The 21656-nt window shown below is 49.5% G+C and overlaps 1 protein-coding gene across 12 annotated transcripts in view; it reads right to left on the bottom strand.

Moving 5' to 3' along the window:
• Positions 1-610: 610 nt before the first annotated feature.
• Positions 611-21656, bottom strand: part of EZH2 (enhancer of zeste 2 polycomb repressive complex 2 subunit) — a 65033-nt gene continuing 43987 nt past the window's right edge. For all 12 annotated transcript variants that reach the window (XM_047843829.1, XM_047843820.1, XM_047843836.1 and 9 more), the window contains 13 exons: positions 20975-21138; positions 12669-12760; positions 11073-11310; positions 10077-10246; positions 9600-9694; positions 7911-7951; positions 7341-7466; positions 6229-6407; positions 4999-5094; positions 4297-4378; positions 3569-3649; positions 3326-3410; positions 611-940 (listed from right to left, as the gene is read on the bottom strand). In XM_047843829.1, coding sequence (XP_047699785.1) covers positions 880-940; positions 3326-3410; positions 3569-3649; positions 4297-4378; positions 4999-5094; positions 6229-6407; positions 7341-7466; positions 7911-7951; positions 9600-9694; positions 10077-10246; positions 11073-11310; positions 12669-12760; positions 20975-21138 — 1510 coding nt within the window. In that variant the 3' untranslated portion in view covers positions 611-879. The remainder of the gene's footprint in view (positions 941-3325; positions 3411-3568; positions 3650-4296; positions 4379-4998; positions 5095-6228; positions 6408-7340; positions 7467-7910; positions 7952-9599; positions 9695-10076; positions 10247-11072; positions 11311-12668; positions 12761-20974; positions 21139-21656) is intronic.

Raw genomic sequence — 21656 nt, forward strand, 5'->3', positions numbered from 1 at the left:
CATTGGCACGTCAGGCCAGGTTTTCTGGCCCCAAAGCGAAATGGCCAGTTAGCGCTCGAGTGAGGACCGGCGCCAGGGCTGACGCACCCACATGCGGCAGAGACCAGTCCCGTCGAGGTTTGCGTGGTTGGAAAGGGAAGATTTGATTAAGCTTCACACGAAATAGCATCACAAAAACGTCCTCAAATTCCGGAAAAGGCAACTGGCCCGCGCAGACCGATCACAGCTGTCATGACGAGTCCAAGGCAAGAGCCCCACTTCCGGGACACTTGGAGGGGTTTACCAGCCTTTCTTTAAGACCGGACACCGGTCTGGTTGTTACCCATCACCTTTCGTAGGCAGGAAGGCAATCTCCCCCCCGCTGTGGGATTTCCGAACGGCCACCTTGTCCAGCTCCGTGATTGTCTACACAGAGATCGAGGCTTCAAGGCTCCCGTGCGCCAGGCCGCCAGCTATCTTGTCATGTTATATGAAATAATAACTGGGCAAGTTAATACAGGTAATAAATAGCCTTTAAATCGGGACCCACAGAAAGACACCCCAGGATTTCAGGGTGAGTGTGCTGTCCCCTCCGCGGACAACTCGGTACGATCAATGACGACACCAGGGAGAAGTTCAAGTATTCTTTTATTCAAAGTTGAAAAATGTACCATACTGCATTATTGCAAAAATTCACTGGTACAAAACACTTTGCAGCTGGTGAGAAGGCAATAAAAAGTTGATTTTTAAACTCATTACTATAAATTATTCTTACAGTACTTTGCAAATTCAGAATTTCAAACTGCATTTTATTCTTCTAAATTGCCCACAGTACTCGAGGTTCCTGAAGCTAAGGCAGCTGTTCCAGAAAGGAGGAGGGGGGGGAGGAGGTAGCCGATGTCAAGGGATTTCCATTTCTCTCTCGATGCCCACGTACTTGAGGGCGTCGGCCTGGCTGTATCTGAAAGAGCATGAAAAGGCCGTGACCCGCGAGCCAGCACGGGGGAGACCGGCCCCCACCTCGCCCGCCTCCCGCAGCGTGGGCAGAAACTCGCTTCTACTCTGAGAACTGGACAAGCCTGTTGGAACGGCCCCCACCCCCTGCCATCCCAGCGGGCCCGGGAAGGTGGGTCCGCGTCACCACGGCCAGCCCCGCACCAGAACAGGAGCCCCGACCCCGCGTGAAGAACCTGGACCCAGGGGACGGGACGCCCAAAACGGAGCGCCGTGGCTGCCGTGACCTCCCCGGGGCAGGGGTCCACTGGGGACCTGTCGGATGTGGTGCCGAAGGCCACCGTAGTAAGTGGCGACACACGGCCCAGTTTTTGCCACCGCCGCACCCAAGAGCTGGGCTCCCCTGGGGGGGCGCGTATTTGGCTACAGGATGTAGTTTGCTCAACAGGCATCTGCTCGCATCTAAATACGTTCTCGGCAATTTACCCCGCAGAGCCTGAGGCCGTGTCCCCACCACCGGGGGCCGCGTGTCCTCCGCTCCCTGACGGCCCGCGGGACTTCCCACAGAAAGGACCCGGAGGTGACCAGGTAGGACGCTGGCCACCACGGCGGGTGCTTCGGCCGTCGCAGGCAATGACATCGCTCTAACTGCGCTGGAGGGAAACGGAACCTCTGCCAAAAGCGAGTGCATGAGGCTGCGCGAATGGCGAGGGTGAAAGTGGGCTTTCTCCACGCTTCGTCATACAGGCATACCTCGTTTTATTGCGCTTCGCAAACATTACTTGTTTTTGGCGGGGACTGAAGGTTTGTGGCAGCCTTACGGCCAACAGGCCGGTGCCATCTGTCCGTGTCTGGCACATTTGGCCATTCGTGCACTATGAACATCAGGCCCGTTCAGGTGACTGGTGACCTGGAAGTGACTGCTGGCACTGTCACGGGGCATCTCGAACTGCACCCATGTGAGAAGGGGGGGGGGGGTCTAACGGCTACACGTTACAGGTGGTCTGGCCTGGCCGCTCCCCTGCCCGGCCCCCACCCCTCTCCCTCTGCCGGCGGGGGGAGGGGAGGGGAGCCCCCGAGATGCACCAATATGGAAATGAGGCCAGTGAGCCATCCACTGGGGGCCCCTCAGTGTGCGAGTGAAAGGGAGGGTCATGCGTCTCTCACTTTGAATAAAACAACTAGACGCGACTGAGCTCGGCGAGGAAGGCATTTTGAAAACCAAGATGGGCCGGAAGCTAGGTCTCGGGCATCAGTGAGCCACGTTGTGAAGGCAGAAGGAAAAGCTCGGGAAGGAAAAGAAAAGTGCTCCTCCGGGAACACACAGGTGCTAAGAAGGCAACGCGTCCTCCCTGCTGGTATGGAGAGGGTTGCAGGGGTCTGGACGGAAGGTCGCACCAGCCACGCGTCCCCTGAGGCCAGAGCCTAATCCGGAGCCAGGCCCCGACTCTCTCCGACTCCGTGAAGGCGGAGAGAGGTGAGGCAGCTGCAGAGGAGAAGCCTGAAGCTGGCAGAGGTGGGTCAGGAGGTTCCGGGAAAGGCGCCGTCTCCACAGCACACAAGTGCAGGGCGAAGCGGCCGGAACGAATGACGGGGGCCGCACGACACCCACCCCTTCGGTGGAGACACAACAGCCTTCTCCCGGAAGACGCCAGCCGGGCCTTCAGAGCCAGAGAGGAGAAGTCCGTGCCCGGGGCTGACTCCCTCGTCGGGGGCTGACGCGGCAGTGACCTGGACCGGCAGCCGGGGCTCGGTGACCGTTCCGAAAACCCGAGGCCCCCGCGAACGGCGGGAGGTCTGCTCCGCCTGCGCTCTGTGAACGCACGACGCAGCCCGTCGGTCTCCAGCACGGTCACTGAGCAGGGGACGCTGGCTGCTGAGTTCTGCTCAGCCAGAGATCCCTTTCAAGAGGGGGCAGCTCCCTGGCGGTGCACCCGGTCACATCCCAGAGCTCTGACGGAGACGGACGGGATGAGGGGCGTGCTCGTGCCTGCCGCCACCCCCGCCATCCTGCAGCCCGTGCCTCAGGCGGCCACCTCGGCCTTCGAGTCTAGTATTTAAGAAACACAGGTCACAAGGCCACTGAAAGCCACAAGGTTGAGCCACTGTTCTAGATGCCGTCACTGTCTGGCAAGCACCCCCCGGCAAGAGGATTGGGATTCGCTTTAGTGCAGGGGCCTGGAACCGAACCCGCGATAACGCCGAGGTATGCCTGTATTTCGAAAGTAAGCCTTACTTGTGTAACTTCCCCCCCACAACCCTGACAAATAATGACCAGAAATCAATCCCTCTAAGACCGGAAGATCCAACAAAGAGCTAAAAGCCAGGCTTTCCCCACAGAGTCCAGGAAGAAAAAGCCCTCAGGTCACACTAGAAATACGCTGTTACCAACCTGTAATCAAAAAACAGCTCTTCACCAGTCTGGATGGCTCTCTTAGCAAAAATCCCTATCCTGTGATCGCCGTTAACCATCATAACTGGAAAGAGATACACACACTGGGGTCAGTGAGCTGGATGAGGACGGGCCCCAGGGAGGGTCTGACTTGGGCACATAATCCACCTCTGTCCCAGGGCTGTTCAAGTTCACTGTCTGAAAGGGGGTTCTGTTGGCAATCCTGGTCCCTCTAGCACCTACCTTTTGCATAGCAGTTTGGATTTACTGAATGATTTGCAAAACGAATCTTGTTACCCTTGCGGGTTGCATCCACCACAAAATCTGAAGAGAGAAAGAGAACCTAATGCAGTGAACAATTTCAGTCCGAGATCGGTAAACACGAAGTTACTACGGTTCTGGAGAAGCCACGGGTCAGGGTTGTTCAGGGCTGGCTTTTACGAAAAATGTGCATTCTTGATATGCCATTTCACCTTTTACTTTTTTTATTCGACAGCCTGCGGAACATGTTCGCAGAAAGACCTACTTGCTTCGGTGGAAAGTTACTCTGAAGGTATCGGGGGCGAGGGGCGCCCCACCCCCCACGGCCTCACGTTCGCTGCCCCAAAACAGCGTCTGGAAAGCAGCTTCCTCATTCTCACAGACCTTCTGAGAACAAGCAGGGAAGTTCTGGGGATGCGTCCACCTTCAGGGCTCCCCACCCTTCCCAGGTCAGAGGCCCCGATGAGACCCGGCAGACTCCCCCCACCCCACCGCCGAGGCCCCGGGGCAAACCCGCAGCACGTCTCCCAGCTGGAGCCGGCGCAGCCCTAGCGGCCAGCGGCTCTGAACCATCCGGTTCAGCCTGGTGGCCTCGCCAACAGCCTGTTTCCGGGCGGTGAGAAGCGCCCGACGCTTGGAAGTGAGGCGGAGACGCTCCCTGCAGCCCCAAAAGGACCCCTGGCTCGCAGATGCCACCCCCTCAGACCTACCATTGTTCAAGTTGAACAGAAAGCTGCACATGTATTTGTCGTAGACTTTCCCTCTTCTGTCTGCTTCATCTTGAGAAATAATCTAAAAAGCAAGACGGTTGTGGATTAGGTGACCCAAGCTCGAAGGGGACTACAGACATTTTCCCACCTTCCTGACGCAACCCAACAGACGGTCCTACGGCTGGTTCCTCTCCTGCGTTCAGTCTACGTGCTGATGTTTCAGAACAGTGTTGACCCAGAAACACCATTCCCACATCTAAAGGAATCGTGCCTGGAGACAGTGATTGATCGACCAAAAATACAAACGGGGGGCCAGGCGGGTGTTTCCAGAACGATGCCAGCCCAACGGGTCTTCTGTAAGTATATAATCAATGACACTGTTGTTTCTAGGTCCTTATCAATCAGCCTCTGGACCGAGTAGGGCGGACTCTCCAGCACGAAACGAAGCTCTGGTTCTCCCCCTCGTCCCCAGAGGTGAAATGTGACGAGGACCGAAGCAGCCTATGACCAGGCAGGCCAAGCCCACCGGCAGGAGTTAAGTCCAAGCTGAAAAGGCATTTTTTTATGACTTCGTGGCTAACTGAACCCCACACACCTACCCCGTGACACCCCATCCCAGGCAAAGGCAAGTTACTACACACGACGCAAGTCCCCGCGGTCTGTACGTGCTGTCCCCCCGAGACCGAGTGAGCCCCGCCTTACCTCTCCACAGTACTCCGAGATGAATTCATTTTTCTGTACGGGATCTTTGATGAAAATCCCCCAGCCCGCCACGTCGGACGGCGCCAGCAGCAGGTGCTAGGGAAGAAAGCGCACGGCACCGACCGGTCAGCAAAGGAGGGCGAAGCCCGAGGGCGACTTAACGCCCCGAGGACTCAGACCCGTCCTCACACGGCCACTGAGGCAGACGACGTCGGGAGGGCTCCACCGAGGGGCCGGCTCCCCGGTGCTGCCGGCAGCTCTGAGAAGCCACAAAAACGGTGGGCTTTTTTGGGTAAATAAAGCCATCTCTGGTAATGCCCTTACGCGAACGAAACCCGGTTGGTAAAAAGTATGTTCTTTTCTGTTTGAGGAGCTAAAAGAAGCCACGTCCACGTGAGCAGGAAGGAGGCTGTCACGCAGTGGGGGCAATGAGATTCTTAGGGCTGAGCAGCGGTGCCGGCGGCCCTGTGACGATGACACGAACTGCCTAGAATACGACGGCCCAACCCCTGAAACCGTCACAGCCAAAAAAATAAAACAGCTGCCACGGCCCCGAACGCAGCGTCTGGCGGGAGGGCCCTACGCCCAGCGGTGCGGCCTCAGTTACGGCGCACGACCGCTCACGACAGCTCGGTGACCGGAGCTGTGCGTGTCCTCCCACCCCGCCCCTCCCCCGCTTGCGCCCGCTCTTTCACAAATAATAACCATTTCTAAAAAACAGAAGATACGGAATTTCCCAAGTACGCGTTGTCAATTTCTTTCGTTCGGCAATAAACCTCCTGGTTGCTACGGTTAAAGGCACCTGCGTGAAATTCCCGCTGTGTTGTTTTCAAGATTATTAAAGAAACTGGAACTATTTCCAGTGTGCAAAGTCCACTTTCTTTTGCACTCCGCACAAAAAAGAACCTTGGATATTATCTGAGAAAAACAAGTCTCTAGGTTCTGATAGGAAGGAACACCATTTATTTACGTGGAGACCATCCAGTTCTAGGAACAACTAGCAAAATCCCTCTTCTAAATCTGATGCCTTTCACAGCTGCTTGGCAGAACTGACTGGTTCAGGAGACAGCACTGTGAGGCATCCCGGACAGAACGGAGCAGCCTGCCTCCGGGCACATTCCCCCAAAGAAAACCCAACCCTTCTCGGTCGGCCGAACCGTGTGATAATCGCTTCACCGTCGGCCCTTAAGAGCCGGGCAACCCCCAGCACCCAGGGGGGACGAGCCCTACCTTCTTGGAGCCCCGCTGGATGCTACAGTTCTTGCAGGACACGTTTTTGCTGTCCCAGTGGTCGGCCGCACCACAGGTGAGGCAGAGGTCGGGGTCGCACTCGCGCACGGCCAGGTAGCACGGGCACTGCTTGGTGTTGCACTGGGCTTTGCAGCGGCAGCCAGGAAAGCGGTTCTGACCTTCGAGAGAGACGGTCCTGTCACCACCGCGTGGAGCCCTGCCTAACTCCTGTGGACCCCCCCCCCCCCGGACAGAAGAGGAAGCACCAGGACACAAGTTACAGCGGTCACTACTGAGAACCACCACCCCGGGACCCTGCTTTTCCGCTTTTACTCGCCGCACGGCATGTGTACTTCAAAGCTCTCTGATGCCCTAAGTGTGAAGGAAAAACGTGGGCTAAAGATGAGCCACGGAGGGGTGCCTGAGGGGCTCGGTCGGCTGCGCGTCCGACTTCGGCTCAGGTCACGGTCTCGCGGCTCATGAGTTCGAGACCCGCTTCGGGCTCTCCGCTGACGGCACAGAACCTGCTTTGGATTCTGTCTCCCTCGTTCTCTCTCTGCTCCTCCCCCCGCTTATGCACGCACACTCTCTCTCTCAAAAATAAACATTTAAAAACGAAAAAATAACAGTAGCAGCCATGGTTCGTGACCATTTTAAGAGTCCAGATTCTAGGTATTTCCCTGGAATCCGCACTGCCTGTGCAGTTTCACGATACGCGTGCAGTCAGGACGCTTATGCACACGTTCCTTTATGCTGAGTTCTAAATCCCGCGGACGGTTTCTGGTAGCCAGAGTATCTGGGTAGCCAACTCTAGACGCCCTGTAACCTTACTATTCCATGCAGCCTTACTGCAATTTCATGTAAACGATCAAAGAACAGCTCCCGTATCAAACCCACTTTTGCCTAACCTGCCCACAGACACGCACCGGCCAGGAGACCGGCTGGCCGCTAGCACGGAGCCCGTTACGGGGGCCCATAAATCCTCATAGGATAAGTGGAGGCCCTAAAAAGGAAACCCCAAGCAAGAGCTGCCGTGTCCTTGCTTTGATTTGGTCGGCAATTCAACATGACTAAACTCTCATGCAATTCATCAAAGCAAAACAAATACTTACACTCTGAACTACACTGACAAAACTTTTCACAAAAATTTTGTGCTATCACACAAGGGCACGAACTGTCACAAGGCTGACGCGGATGGTCACAGGGCTGGTAGTTGTAAACGTGGTTAGAGGAGCCATCTGCACAGAGAGAACAACGGCACACAGGTCACCCGGAAGTGTGGCGGGATCGATCACACATAAAGAACGAGCATCTCTTCTGCGTTACACTCAAGGGCGGCAGTTTTCCTCCCTGTATTTACAACGTGACACGTTTCTGTTTACAGAGCGATGGCAGATGTCACTTCCCATCCCCCAAGTGCTGGGGAAGTCCAGAGCACTGCCCTCCACCCCCAATCCCAGAGTCCTCCCGTCACTGACTGACTGACTCCCTCCATCCGACCAGCTCTCACTGCACCACAGGACTGACCGGAACTTCATCAACAGACATCCTCCATTTAAATGGGTTTAACGTACAGAAGTCAATTCTACCAGAATATTCCCCAACACTAATCCAGTTACTGTTCGGAAACAGATGAGTAGACCTTTTTAAGTTAATTGTAAGTTGAACGGAAAGACGCTAACCCTTTTTCAGCTGTATCTTTCTGCAGTGTGCAGCCCACAACCTGTAAAACACAGAAAATCAAGGTCGTCTTTGTGAAGCCAGGGAGTAGCCACCGCACAGATCCAACAGAAGCCGCTTCAGCGGGTCAGGGTGGGCCACGAACGTAGCTGTGCTTTGAATCCCAGTACAGCTGACCCTTGAACAACACGCGGTGAGGGGTGCGAACCCCCCGCACCATCAAAAATCTGCATCTACCTTTTGACTCCCCCGAAACTTATAAGCCTTACGATACTAATCGGCTAATACGTATTTTGTACGATACATGTGCCATATACTGTGTTCTTACGATAAAGCTGCAGAAGAGTGCGTTGAGAAATCATAAAATACTATTTCCAGGCCTGTACTTAACCCTACCACCCCCTGCAACACACATGTATATGAACCCAGGCAGTTTGGACTCGTGTTGTTCAAGGGTCAGCTGTAACCACAAAAAAAAGAGACCCGGCCCCCCCTCCACCCGGCCATGGCCCTTCCCACCTCCCCCAGGCAGGACCCGGGGTTGGGCTTATTCGGATGCGGATGAACCAGAAGTAGTACAGCTTCTCTAACCTTAGGCATCTTTAATAATTCCATTGAGCCGTGTGATCGGAATTCAAGCAAGAAACTGACCTGACACCCAGCCCAAATTCCTGTGGGAAGAACTGCTAAGTTCTTCAAGTTCTAAATCCAGTGGGCCCTACCTTTCTTAAAGAAAGACAACACGAGCACATACACAACTTTCAAAGTGTGGCAGTCCTTTACTTCACACCCAACCATGTTTCTCTCAAGAAAGCGGGAAAGGAGATGGAAATTAGACCGAGATTTCCACGGTTTCTGGCTCTGCACGAACAAATCAAGTCTGCCTTGGGGCACCTCGGCAGCTCAGTCTGTTGAGCATCTCACTCTTGGTTTTGGCTCAGGTCATGAGCTCGCTCACAGTTTATGGGTTCGAGCCCCACATCAGGCTCTAAGGATTCTCTCTCTCTCTCTCACTCTGCCCCTCCCCTGCTTGCTCTGTCTCTGTCAAAATAAATAAACTTCAACAAATAAATCAAGTCTTCCTGAAAACATTCCCTTCCAGGCAAGCCTTTGTGAAAGGTGACCTTCACAGAGGCTTAATGCAAGGTGTCAAGAGTATAAAATGACATGGGACACCTGGGTGGCTCAGACGGTTAAGCGTCCAAGCTCAGGTCATGATCTCACGGTTCGTGGGATGGAGCCCTGCGTCAGGCTCCGTGCTGACAGCTCGGAGCCTGGAGGCGGCTTCAGGTTCTGTGTCTCCCTCTCTCTCTGCCCCTCCCCTGATGTGCACTCTCTCAAAAATAAACATTAAAAAGAATTTTTTAAGAACAGAAAGTGACACCACACACGTAGAGAATTCAGGCTCCTAGAATAAAAACCAGGCCGGCGCCCCCCTCAGCTCTCAACACTCACACCCAAGAACACATGTTAGAGTAAATGCTCAAGCGCTGATGGAGCCATTACTACAGAAGCTTCTATTAGGTTCTCCTTAACACACCACATCGATTGCAGGGTACTGTGTTCTTAAGAGAAAAATACCAGCGACTACCTAGGCCGACAAGACTCCACATTCTGTCACCGAGCAAAGGCAGACCGCTGCCCTTGGAAGTGGCTCGGGGACCTGTCGGATCGGCCACACACTGACTTACCGGTGTTTCCTCTTCTTCTTCCTTGGAGGGGTGTCCACATCCTCGGCCGGCACCGGAGCTATGATGCTGGATTCTTTGACACGGAACTCATACACCTGGCAAGAGGCACAGCCACGGGGCCACGAGGACCGTGTTCAGTCAAACCAGTGTTACCCTCCCCCCTTCCCCACCCCCGGCAGCTGCCAGGCGTGCGTTGGGACAGAGCGGAAAGTCAAAAAGACACTGACCCAACCCACACTCTGACCGAGAGTCGCAAGGCTCACCACCTAGTCTTCCTGGCCCTTTAGACCAGCCCTGAGAGCTCTAAAGTCGGAAGAATCATTTTCCGTCAGTTCCCGCTCAGTGGAAAAAAGATCAACATGCTTTTTGGGAGACGAACAGGAGCTTAAGAATAACCAAGAACGTTCTTCTGTTTGGACAGGGACTGCCTGTTTTCCCTCTGAAGTTCTTGAACAGTGTTTTACCAGATATACTTACCTGCCTACAAGTTTTGGTCCCGATGAGCCTGGCAATGGCACAGAAATTGTCATAATACGTGCCAATGAGGACCCTGAACATCGAGGCCTCGGCACCACTCCACTCCACGTTTTCGGGAGGCTCGATATTTGGCTTCATCTTTATTGGCGTTTGACATCGAGAATTCGCTTCTAGAAAACCGAAATTACCCACTGGTCACGAAATGACAACCGGGGGCACCTGGGTGGCCCAGTGGGTTCAGCGTCTGACTCCTGATCTGGGCTCAGGTCATGACCTCACAGTTCGTGGGATCGATCCCCACGTCGGGCTCGGCACTGACAGCGTGGAGCTTGCTTGGGATTCTCTCCCTCCCTCCCTCCCTCTCCCTCCCTCTCTGAGCCTCTCTTCGTTCTCTCTCTCTCTCCAAATAAACAAGGAAGGGAAGGAGGGAGGGAGGAAGAGAGAAAGAAAACTCAGGGTTGTGCTTAGGACAAAAGCAGGAAGTGAATCATCTTGAGAAGGCTGGAAACAGTCACTAAGCCTCCCACAGAACACAAGGCTGGGTCCCCTTTAACACAACATTCTAAATGCAAGCTGGGGGCGCCTGGCTGGCTCGGCCAATAGAGCAGGAGACTCTTGATCTCGGGGTTATGGGTTCACACGCCCCACCCTGGGCATAGAGCTTACTCAAAAAGGTAATAATAAATAAAATGAAACCTGTTGTCACTCGGGTAAGTCACAGGGCCGAAAGCACAGAAACCTCGCACGGAACGTCAACACCACTACACCGAATGAGAAAGGAACGCGACACGGAACGTGACCACACACCGGACCCTCCACCTCCCCAGCACGCGGGCAGCGGTCTCCGCAGGCCGGAGCCGGGGTGCGGGCAGGGGCGGCAAGAAGCCAGCTCCACACCCTGAACGAGTCCCCCGGTCTGAGAGTTGTCAGTGTGCTGACGACTAGCCCACTAAGAGAAGCACTCGATCCGTCTCCTAGCGGTCACCCGCGTCTCACCCGAGGAACTGGAAGTCTCGTCTTTTTTCTCCTCCTCCTCTTTATCGTTGTTCTCCCCGCCCGTCTCCGTCCCCGCTTCCCGGTCGCTGTCTGTGTCTTTCGATTCCAGCACGTTAATGGTGGGGGTGCTGGGCCTGCTGTTGTTGGGGAGCCGTCCTCTCCTGCGGCCTCCGGGCCGCTTGGGCGGCGTCTTTATCCGCTCGGCGGTGAGGGCAGCGGCAAACTCCTTTGCTCCCTCCTATAAAGTCAAGGACGTAGACATCAAGGTCAAGTTCTCCAACTCGTTTTGTTGCATGAGAGAAAAAGAACTGCACCAAGCAGGTCGTCAGTAAATTCTCACGGTACCCACTTTTACCAATAATCATTTGCACATCCTGGTTTTCTATCTGCTTTTGACAGTTTGAAAATTTCCGAAAGATCGATCTAGGTGCTCTTTGTGCTACAGGGGTACGAAACCAGGCACGACAATTCTGTGTGAACTTGTGAACCATATTAACTGATTATAATAAAATATAAAAAATAGGTGAGTCTCTTTAAACACGAACATTCGTGAGAAGTATCACACTCCGTGCATGCGGAGCCTGACTTTCCTATTTCAGGGTTTAAGAAGCGTCTCTGGTGATATTTAAAGAATACCAGAAGAACACGAATCACATAAGCATGCTGGGCTTTGTCCCATCCTGCCTTACTATTAAAAAGAACATCCCCCTTTTTCCTGGGAGGGATGCCCACCCCCCCAAAATCGTGAAAGCAGCACACTTCCACATCAAGAAGTCCAGTAACCCGGTCTCGGAGAATATGTGCCAACGGTAAGATCACGGATTATACAGACCACAGAAACATCTTAGAGGAGCCCAGTAAAATTCGGCCTGGCACAGAGCATTATAAAACTGTGCTCAAGAACGCCGTGTTTACAGTGGCAGGAGAAGGGAGAAGTTTGAGAGCAGCGAAGAGTTTTACACTTCATTCTACAGAAACCAAAATGCTTAAAAATAGGATACCTTCTGCAGGTGCCATTCAATGAATCTTCTGTCCAAAATCCAACAGGCAATATATACCCATTTAGTTCCTAGGTAGGAGTGGCTTGGTTCAAAGAGGGGAAATGGTAAAAATAAGATAGTGCCCATAAAACACTTTTCTACCTCTTCCTAAACCCTAATCTTTTCTTCATCATTAAAAAAAAAAAAAAAAATCTGTGGGCCCGATCACCTCACTCCAACCACCATGGGTCTGTAACTCTGAGGAAGGCTCCGGAACTACCCCGTACAATTACCGAGCTTCTGGGGCTGAAGGGGCTACCTGTGCTTCTCACGCTCACAAACCCTGTGGCCGGCGGAAGAGTCCTGCTCCTCACAACCTCGCAAGGTTGCTGAAGAGATTAACGCAGAGAAACCAATGAAGCGAGTGAGGAAGGACTAGACCGTGCAGTGTGTAACCTCGAGGAAAGCAACTTGGGCAAGGGAGAGAGTCCCTGCCCCCCACACGGCCGAGGTACAGGAGCAAGAGTGTCATGTCGGCGCTGGCTCCGCAGACCTCACCACCGTTCACCGGGGACACTCCGCGAGTGCCTTCCGAGCGTGCAGCCCTCAGGCTTACCAAGTGCTGGTAACACTGTGGTCCACACGGCTTGTTGTCTAGAGCCGTTTCTGTGTTCTTCCGCTTATAAGTGTTGGGTGTTGCGTGAAAAGCTGCAAAATAAACATAAAATACCCAAATATAACTATATTTACTCGTCGTTTCCAGTTTCAGTGGAAACAATTGGTACATTACAACCTTGCCAACGTATGCTTTACGTTACAGAACTTTCCTTCGAGCTCTTCCTAAACTGAATCATCTCATTGTGCTCTCCTCAACTCTCCCCTGAAACAACCACCACTCCCCACCAGCCCCTAACCAGGGAGGAAACAGTAAATTCTGGAATGATTAGGGATTTCCTCCTTTTCTCCTTGCAAGTGTAATTGATGCACATAAAACTCTCAACTCAGATCACGAACATTTGAGTCTTTAATTAGAAACAACGGATATATCCCTTCTACGATGAAATCAGGTTTCCTATTTTTACCCAAGATTTCTGGCATCTACAATTTCTTGATTTCTAAATAAAGGTCAGCAACCAGCTTGTCAAATGGGACAAGAATGGGACAGCACTTGTTTAAAACTAGTTTTTAAAAATAAAGAGGATGACAGCTGGGGGGGGGGGGGGTGGCACGCCTGGGTGGCTCAGTCAGTTAAGCATCTGACTTCATTTCAGGTCATGATCTCATGGTTTGTGGGTTCGAGCCCCACATCAGGCTCTGTGCTACAGCTCAGAACCTGGAGCCCGCTTCAGATTCTGGGTCTCCCTCTCTCTCTGCCCTCCTCCACCCACACGTGTGCGCGCTCTCTCTCTCAAAAATAAATGTTAAAAAAATTTTTTTACAAAAAAATTTAAAAAATATAAATAAAGAGGACAGGGCACCTGGGTGGCTCAGTTAAGCAACTCTCGGTTCCGGCTCAGGTCATGATCTCAGTGTGCGGGATGGAGCCCCGCTTCGGACTCTGCGCTGACAGTGGGGAGCCTGCTTCAGACTCTCTCTGCCCTTCACCCCTCTCAAAATAAACTCAAAAAAAATTTTTTTTTAAGTAATAAGAAATAAAGAGGACACCCTCAGCCTACTGAAACTCCATTGCTTTGGATCAGACACAATTCAAGAACCTAGAGACGGCTTGCGGTCAGCACCCTTCTATAGGCAATACGTGGCCACACAAAACAGGTTCTAGAAACAAAAGTGTTTGAAACTTAAAATCCCCAAATAACCTGACAACAAAAAGATTCAAAGTATAGCAGAGTGACAAACTAATGAAGCGTGAATGCACAGCAGTGAGAAGTTGGGAGAAACCTTCGAGAAAACCTGTTCCAGCTACCAAGGCAAATGCTACAAATGCCCTGTTCAGAATTACACAAGACGAAAACTATCTAATTTGGACAAAAACAAGTGACATATTCATGAAACGAACCATTTAAAAAACATCTGTAAAATGCCATACTTCTATCCATAGAACTTAAATGGGATAGATGAACTGACTGATGAGGAAATCAAGAAAACAAAGACACAAAGTGATGTTGGTCTTGAAGTAGAAATTCAAGGCTCAAATTCTGTTTCAAGTGAGTGTGATTTCCCTGGAATGAAGAGACCAATACCATGACTAATTTAGCACTGGATTACATTTTTGAACAGTTGAGGACCCCTAAAATACAAAGTCGGAGCCTACGGAAGGTCAAGGCCACATCAGCAGCACATACTGAGTGATATATTTTTGGTAAAATTCATTTTTAATCTGGATGTCTCCTCTGCTTAAGGACCGAAGTTCTCGATTTCACCCGAATCAGTGAGAAACATAAGACACGTGCGCAAGTGAAGACAGTGGCCGCAGAGATGCCGCAGAGGCCCGGAAAAAAGAAACGGACACTCAGGAGTCAAGTTTCAGCTCTAAAAGAAAAATTAACACATTGATGATAAAAGGCACTTTAAAAATTGCTTGAAGTACCACTGTTAATTTCACATTGCATTTAGCTCAAAAAAGAGAACTATTCTCATTGTTAGCCTTCCCTCAGCAGAATTTCAAACTTCAATTGTTTAAGAAAACTAAGGATACAAAGAATTCCCTCTTCCAGAAATGTCTGGACTATTTTAGATTTTCAGAGTACTTAATATTTTCACATAGGTGTCTTAAAGTATTAATATTCCAACTAAGTTATTGAAATATATTTCAAGCTAAATATAATCTGAGGGGAATCTTTTCATAAAGATTCTGAGGGGAATTTTTACATAAAATAACCTGATCAAGAAAACTGTTAAAAGAAAATTCAAGCAGGGCACTTTTTCTAAAACTTGACAGAAAGGAGTGAGCAAAGAACGTGGAGGGCTTTTTGGTTTTGTTTTTTTCAAAAGCAACCTATAAAATCTTGATGAAAAACCTTACCTTACGGTTTTCGAGCAAAGGTAAGAAGACGGTTACATATCCAGTTCCAATACCTGTATTTGAGTAAACTGGCGATTCTAAAAAACGGCTGCAAATACTAAGTAGCCCCTCAGAATCTTCTAACGTTTCACCAAATATTGATGCCTCAAATACAGAACTGGGGAATCCAAGGATTACAGAGCTGGAGCGAACCTTCGCAGTCACCTACTTCCAGTGGTGATTTTACAGATTAGGAAACAGGACTAAAGAGATAATCTGAGTAGCTGGTTAGCTGGCGGCAGGGGTGCTGAGACCCGCACCCAGCATGCTTCACCACGTGCAGGAAGAGCCACCTCCCCTCCCGCTAACATACAACACTTCTCAAATACTTTAGCTCATTGTCATGTGATAATTATGACAAAATAAATGATCACAGGGAAGTACAAAGTGTCAAGTTTATACATTAACTTCTGCCCAAAGTACTGATCTTGTCTGCTCCGATTAGAACTTGGCATTAAGAATTCTTACTGAATAGGGGCGCCTGGGTGGCGCAGTCGGTTAAGCGGCCGACTTCAGCCAGGTCACGATCTCGCGGTCCGTGAGTTCGAGCCCCGCGTTGGGCTCTGGGCTGATGGCTCGGAGCCTGGAGCCTGTTTCCGATTCTGTGTCTCCCTCTCTCTCTGCCCCTCCCCTGTTCATGCTCTGTCTCTCTCTGTCCCAAAAATAAATAAACGTTGAAAAAAAAAATTAAAAAACAAATTAAAAAAAGAATTCTTACTGAATATACATACTTAATAGTTGTAATCCTATAAATTCTCTGTACATCAGAGATCTCAGACTATTAAGTATCTTACAAAACGACTGTGTCAATGCTCAGAGCATAGGACAGTAGTAACAGCAGGCAGTGACGGGAGACAACAATAAAAGTTTCTGTGTTCAAAGCACACAGGAAGAGGCTCCAGGCATGACCTCACTGAATCCCCCACAAAATCCTGCAGGCGTTAGGATCCTCACCCCCATTTATAGGTGAGGAAAATCAAGATGTAGGGAGGTTAAGTCACTCTGTTAATTACATGGGAAATATGAACTCCACATGTCTCAATTTTAATCATTACACATCTGAAAACTAAAAAAAAAAAAAAAAAAAAAAAAAAGGTCAACCATCAGCTACAAACTTTGGAACACTGTTTCTGAAATTCTAACCATTAAAAATGTTAAAAGCTCTACAATTAGCATTAATACGCATTCCAAAAATAGACTTACATAGTATCAAAAATGACAAACGGGTTTTATGCTTAAAATGGATTCCTCTGTAGACCACTCAGATAATAGAAAACCCAACAAAACATTTATTCCAGGGTTCTACTTTCGATCCTATGTAAGCACATAAAATTTCCCAACCTTAATTTCTCAGCCCGCCTTCCTTCCCTATCAGAAATGTGTTACCTCTTTAGACCCACCACAATCAATTCAGGAGCTGACCCTGGTTCCTCTAACAAGCGTCAAAGACAGACTAGGCAGCCAATTTTAGGCTGAAACTTTTATAAAGAATTTACATCGGGGCGCCTGGGTGGCTCAGTCAACTCTTGATTTCGGCTCAGGTCACAATCTCATGGTTTGTGGGACTGAGCCTTCTCTCTCTCCCTCGCTCTCTGCCCTTGCCCCACTCGCATGCACTCTCTCGCAAAAATAAATAAACTTTGAAAAAAAAGCAAGCAAGAAAGGAATTACAGGACTCCCAAGTTTGCAGAACAACCCGTTTCCAATTTACAAAATGGATCATGGTCCAAAAGTTATTTGGAATACAAAGTGGAATTTGTTCCCAAACCAAAACCATTTATCCTTCAAGGTTCCTTTGAACATGTAAGTCTAAGAAAAAAGACCATGGTCAGACAGATACTCAGCTTCTGGTCGTATGAACTGCAAATCCCCCTAACCGTCGAAACTTCTTCCTTACAGACAGCCATGGTAGACACCCCTGACATCTAAGTAACAGGTGAGACCAGGTATCAGTGAGGCTACCACACAAATAATTAAACAGAGAACGTTCACAAAGGCCCTTCTCCCCCAGAAGTTTAAAAATTCCCCCTTAGACAACGAGTTAAAAAGAAAACCTGAAACGTTCCTTAAAATTCCTGAAGAAGAATAAACAACAGAACCTAAAAGAGGCTGAAACAGTGCTCTAGAGACGATTCATTGTATGTTAACCACATATATCCAAAAAAGAGGGAAGAATGAAAACAATGCAAAAATCTGACTCATAAAGAGAAACACAGTAAAACTAATACAGTAGCTGATTCTGAGGGAAAAATATAGGAAACAGATTTTTAAAACAAAATACAGAAACCACTTAAGTTCATCAAGAAAAATGGGAGAACGAAACATTTAATAAGCAGGAAAAAAAATCACTGGAGTACTCAGGTCAACTTTATCCAAATAAAGTTCAAAACTTGGGTGAAATAGGTAACTTTTCAAAACTGATCCAGAAGTGATAGAAAACGTATCTGCTAGGGGCGCCTGGGTGGCTCAGTCGGTTGAGCGTCCGACTTCGGCTCAGGTCACGATCTCACAGTCCGTGAGTTCGAGCCCCGCGTCGGGCTCTGTGCTGACAGCTCGGAGCCTGGAGCCTGCTTCGGATTCTGTCTCCCTCTCTCTCTGCCCCTCCCCACCTCATGCTCTGTCTCTGTCTCAGAAATAAACATTAAAAAAAAAAAAAAAAAAAAAAAAAAAAAAAAAAGAAAACTTATCTGCTAGTACCACTGGTATTTAACACCGTACTGAAGATATCAGCCAATGTAATTAAACAAGGAAAGAAATTAAAGTCATAAAGACAGAGAATCTCAGTAATTGCCGACAGTCTACCTACAGAGCTAGAAAACTCAACAAAGAATCCACTGAGAAATTATTATAAAAAGGACAATTCAGTAAGGTATCAAGGTATTAAACATGTAACATTTAAAGAGAAAAAGCCCAGCAACAATCCATTAATACCTAGAACTCATCTTACAAAAGAATGTACAAGAACTACATGAAGAAAGTTCAAGGTTACTAAAGGACACAAAAGGAAACTTGAGCATATGGTTACACTTAATCCTCATTTTAAAATGTCAATTTCGGGGCGCCTGGGTGGCGCAGTCGGTTAAGCGTCCGACTTCAGCCAGGTCACGGTCTCGCGGTCCGTGAGTTCGAGCCCCGCATCGGGCTCTGGGCTGATGGCTCAGAGCCTGGAGCCTGTTTCCGATTCTGTGTCTCCCTCTCTCTCTGCCCCTCCCCCGTTCATGCTCTGTCTCTCTCTGTCCCAAAAATAAATAAAAAACGTTGAAAAAAAAAATAAAAAAAAAAAAAAGTCAATTTCCCCGTAAGTAATTTATACATTTAATGGAATTCCAATAAACATACTACCTAGACTTTTTTTTTTTAATTAAACAAACTGATTCTAAAATTTACATTAAAAAAACCAAGAAAGAATAGGCAAGAGATCTCTGAATAAAGCCTCCTGGAAGAGAACACAAAGAAAAAGACCCAAGCACACGTGGTAACAGGCAAGGAGGGCGGCACAGCAGTGAAGAGGGAACTTTCCAGTAAGTGGCATGGGAAACGACTAGGCAGCCTTGGAGGTGGGGAGAAGTGGATCCAAAACTCTATCAGAATCACTCGTTTCCAAAGGATCAAAGAGTTAAATGCAAAAGAGTGAAGTCAATACACGGTGGACCAGCTTAACTTGCACTTATGGCAAATGCTGTGCAGGTACAGCCAAGGTCATTCACCGCAGCGCCGTGGGAACGAAAGGCGCAACACGATCCAAATGCAGGGTTCCGCTGCCTCCTATGACAGAAGGCTACGCAGCTCTCCAGACAGGAAGAGCATCTACACCATGAAGTCAAAACAGGGAGAAGCCTCACTAGTATGGCACCTTGTGAGAAGGACAGTCGGGAAAAGAACATCTTTGCATTTTGCCGGAAGATACTACAGAAAGATACAGAAGAACGGATGTTAGTGGTTTAAGGAGTGAGGTACAAATGCTACGCACAGGGGCAGAGGTGGCAGGGAGAATTCACTGGACACCTTTTAATACATTTCTGAAGTGTAGGTCATGTAAATGACGACCTGTTTAAAAAATAACAATAAAAACAAGCCAAGTACTGTTTTAAGTATTTTACACATAATAAAATTAATCTTCACAACAGCTTATGAAGCGCTATGTTATTCTATCAGAGAGAAAAAAACTTAAGGCACAAAATGCTATAGCTAACGTGTATCTAACAATGTATTTACTGGTTCATTTTGCCTAGGAAACATTTACAGTCTGTGAGATTCTGCTGAAGTTGATGGAAAGCAGTGAATCCCTACACGATCCGTCGAGGCGGAATCCCATAGAGACCGGCCCTAGTGAAAGAGGAAGCAAGGGGCGCAGCAGCTGTGGACCCCGCCGCTCCACGTGCCACGGGTGGGCAGCCCCGCCTCCCACCGGAGCGAAGCTCACTAGTCAACGTCCCCCGCCTGACGGAGGAGGGACTGATCAGGTTCAAGGTTCATCACTATTACTCAAATCTGAAGATCACAATAAAATAACTCATGTGATCATGTTCAGAAGCAGCATCCACTTCCTGATTCATTTGCACAAGGAAGGTACGAGAATGCTACGTCTACAAACTGGACGGACCATTTCACTGACTTCCACGTAGAGCTTCCACGCGACCATTCGCTATGGTGACACTTGGATGCAACTCATAATATTCTTAAGAACTGGGCACAACTTTATAAACCAACTGGGTGTAGGGATGCCTGGTTCAGTCGGTGGAGCTTGCGACTCTTGATCTCAGGGTCAGGAGTTCAAGCCCCGCACAGGGGGTAGAGATTACTTAAAAAATACAATCTTTGGGGCGTCTAGGTGGCTGAGTCGGCCGAGCATCTGACTCTTGATTTCAGCTTAGGTCATGATCCCAGAGTGGTGGGATCGAGCCCCACACTGGGCTCCACTCTGAGCGTGGAGCCTGCTTCAGATTCTCCCTCTCCCCCCAGCTCATATCCTCTCTCTCACTCTAAATAATATTAAAATCTTTAAAAAATAAAAAAATGAGGGGCACCTGGGTAGCTCAGTCGGTTGGGCGACTGACTTCACCTCAGGTCATGATCTCAAGGTTCGTGAGTTCAAGCCCAAATCGGACTTGCTATTGTCGGCCTGTCAGCACAAAGCCTGCTTCAGATCGCTCTCTCTCTCTCTCTCTCTCTCTCTCTCTCTCGCTCTGTGCCCCTCCCCCACTTATGCTCACTCTCTCAAAAAATAAAACATTAAATAATACATATTTTTTTAATTAAAAAATCATTGTAAAGAGAGAGAGAAAGAGGGAACAAGTGGGTATGGGGCAGAGAGAGAGGGCAACAGAGGATCCAAAGCAGGCTTCGCGCTGACAACAGAAAGCCCGATGCAGGGGCTCAAATTCACGAACCATGGGATGGTGAACTGAGTCCAAGTTGCATGCTTAACCGACTGAGCCACCCAGGCGCCTGTCAACTGCAGATATTTTTAAAAGAAACTTACTCAGAGAACCAAAAAAAAAAAAAAAAGAACACTAAACAGACAAAAATACCTACAAACATCTTTTTAGCCCATTTCTTATTCAACAAAATGCGTTCAACCATACGGCAGTGCTGCTCTAGGCTCTGAGGTGGTTCACGGTCACAGCTTCGCTACAAACAAGTGCTAGGTGAGCCTTTATGGGAACACCACTGACCCGTATTCCACGTTAGTGGGAGCCGGGTGGCCCAAGTCAAAGACTCCACGGCAACCGTCAAGCAACAAATGGCGAAACAACGGTCCTCTGATCCTAGCATAGTTCTCCATCTTAACCGCCAGGCGAAATGATCAATTCTAGCTGCGATCAAGGACACCGCTTCCCGGCGCTGGACGACGGGACCCACAACAGACCCCAACGAGGGCGCACGGCAGCCGCACTTACGGTGCAGGAAGCAGTCGTACTTGAAGCACCGCCTGCAGAAGAGCGTGTGGAAAGAGTGCAGGCTCTGCTCCCTCTGCACGGACTTGGCGTTCGGCCCGTCGATGTTCGGGGTGCACTCAGGAGGAAGTGCGCCCGGGAGCTGCTGCTCTGTCAGTTCTTTATACCTGACGGCGACCAGGGAAAAGGGAGGTGAGGGCACGGCCACAACTCCTTCTCTGAAAATAAAGTTTCTGAAAGGTCCCCTATAGCATCTGTGATGTTCATCGTGCCTCGGCCACACACAAGGAAAAGGTCTGACCTAAAACTAAAACCATCCTTATTTAGATGAAGAGCCAATTAAACATTCTGTCCGGTATATCAAGAATCAAGGCGCAGTCAGTTAAGCGTCCGACTTCTGATCTTGGCTCAGGTCACGATCTCAGTTTGTGGGTTCGAGTCCCTCCGTTGGGCTCCATACTTGGGATTCTGTCTCTCCTTCTCACCCCCCTCCCCAACTTGTGCGCTCTCTCTCTCTCTCTCTCTCTCTCAAAATAATACATAAAAAAGAATCAAGTTCAGGGATGGGATTCAGATCATGAAAAATGTTACCACGTTAATTAAAATAAACATCAACTACACTGACATTTCTATAAGTGTCCAGAGAAGTTCTCCTCTCCAAGTGCTACCGGAAATCACGCGTGTG

The sequence above is a fragment of the Prionailurus viverrinus genome, chromosome A2 (genome assembly GCF_022837055.1).
Source record: "Prionailurus viverrinus isolate Anna chromosome A2, UM_Priviv_1.0, whole genome shotgun sequence".
In the NCBI taxonomy this organism is placed as follows: domain Eukaryota; kingdom Metazoa; phylum Chordata; class Mammalia; order Carnivora; family Felidae; genus Prionailurus; species Prionailurus viverrinus.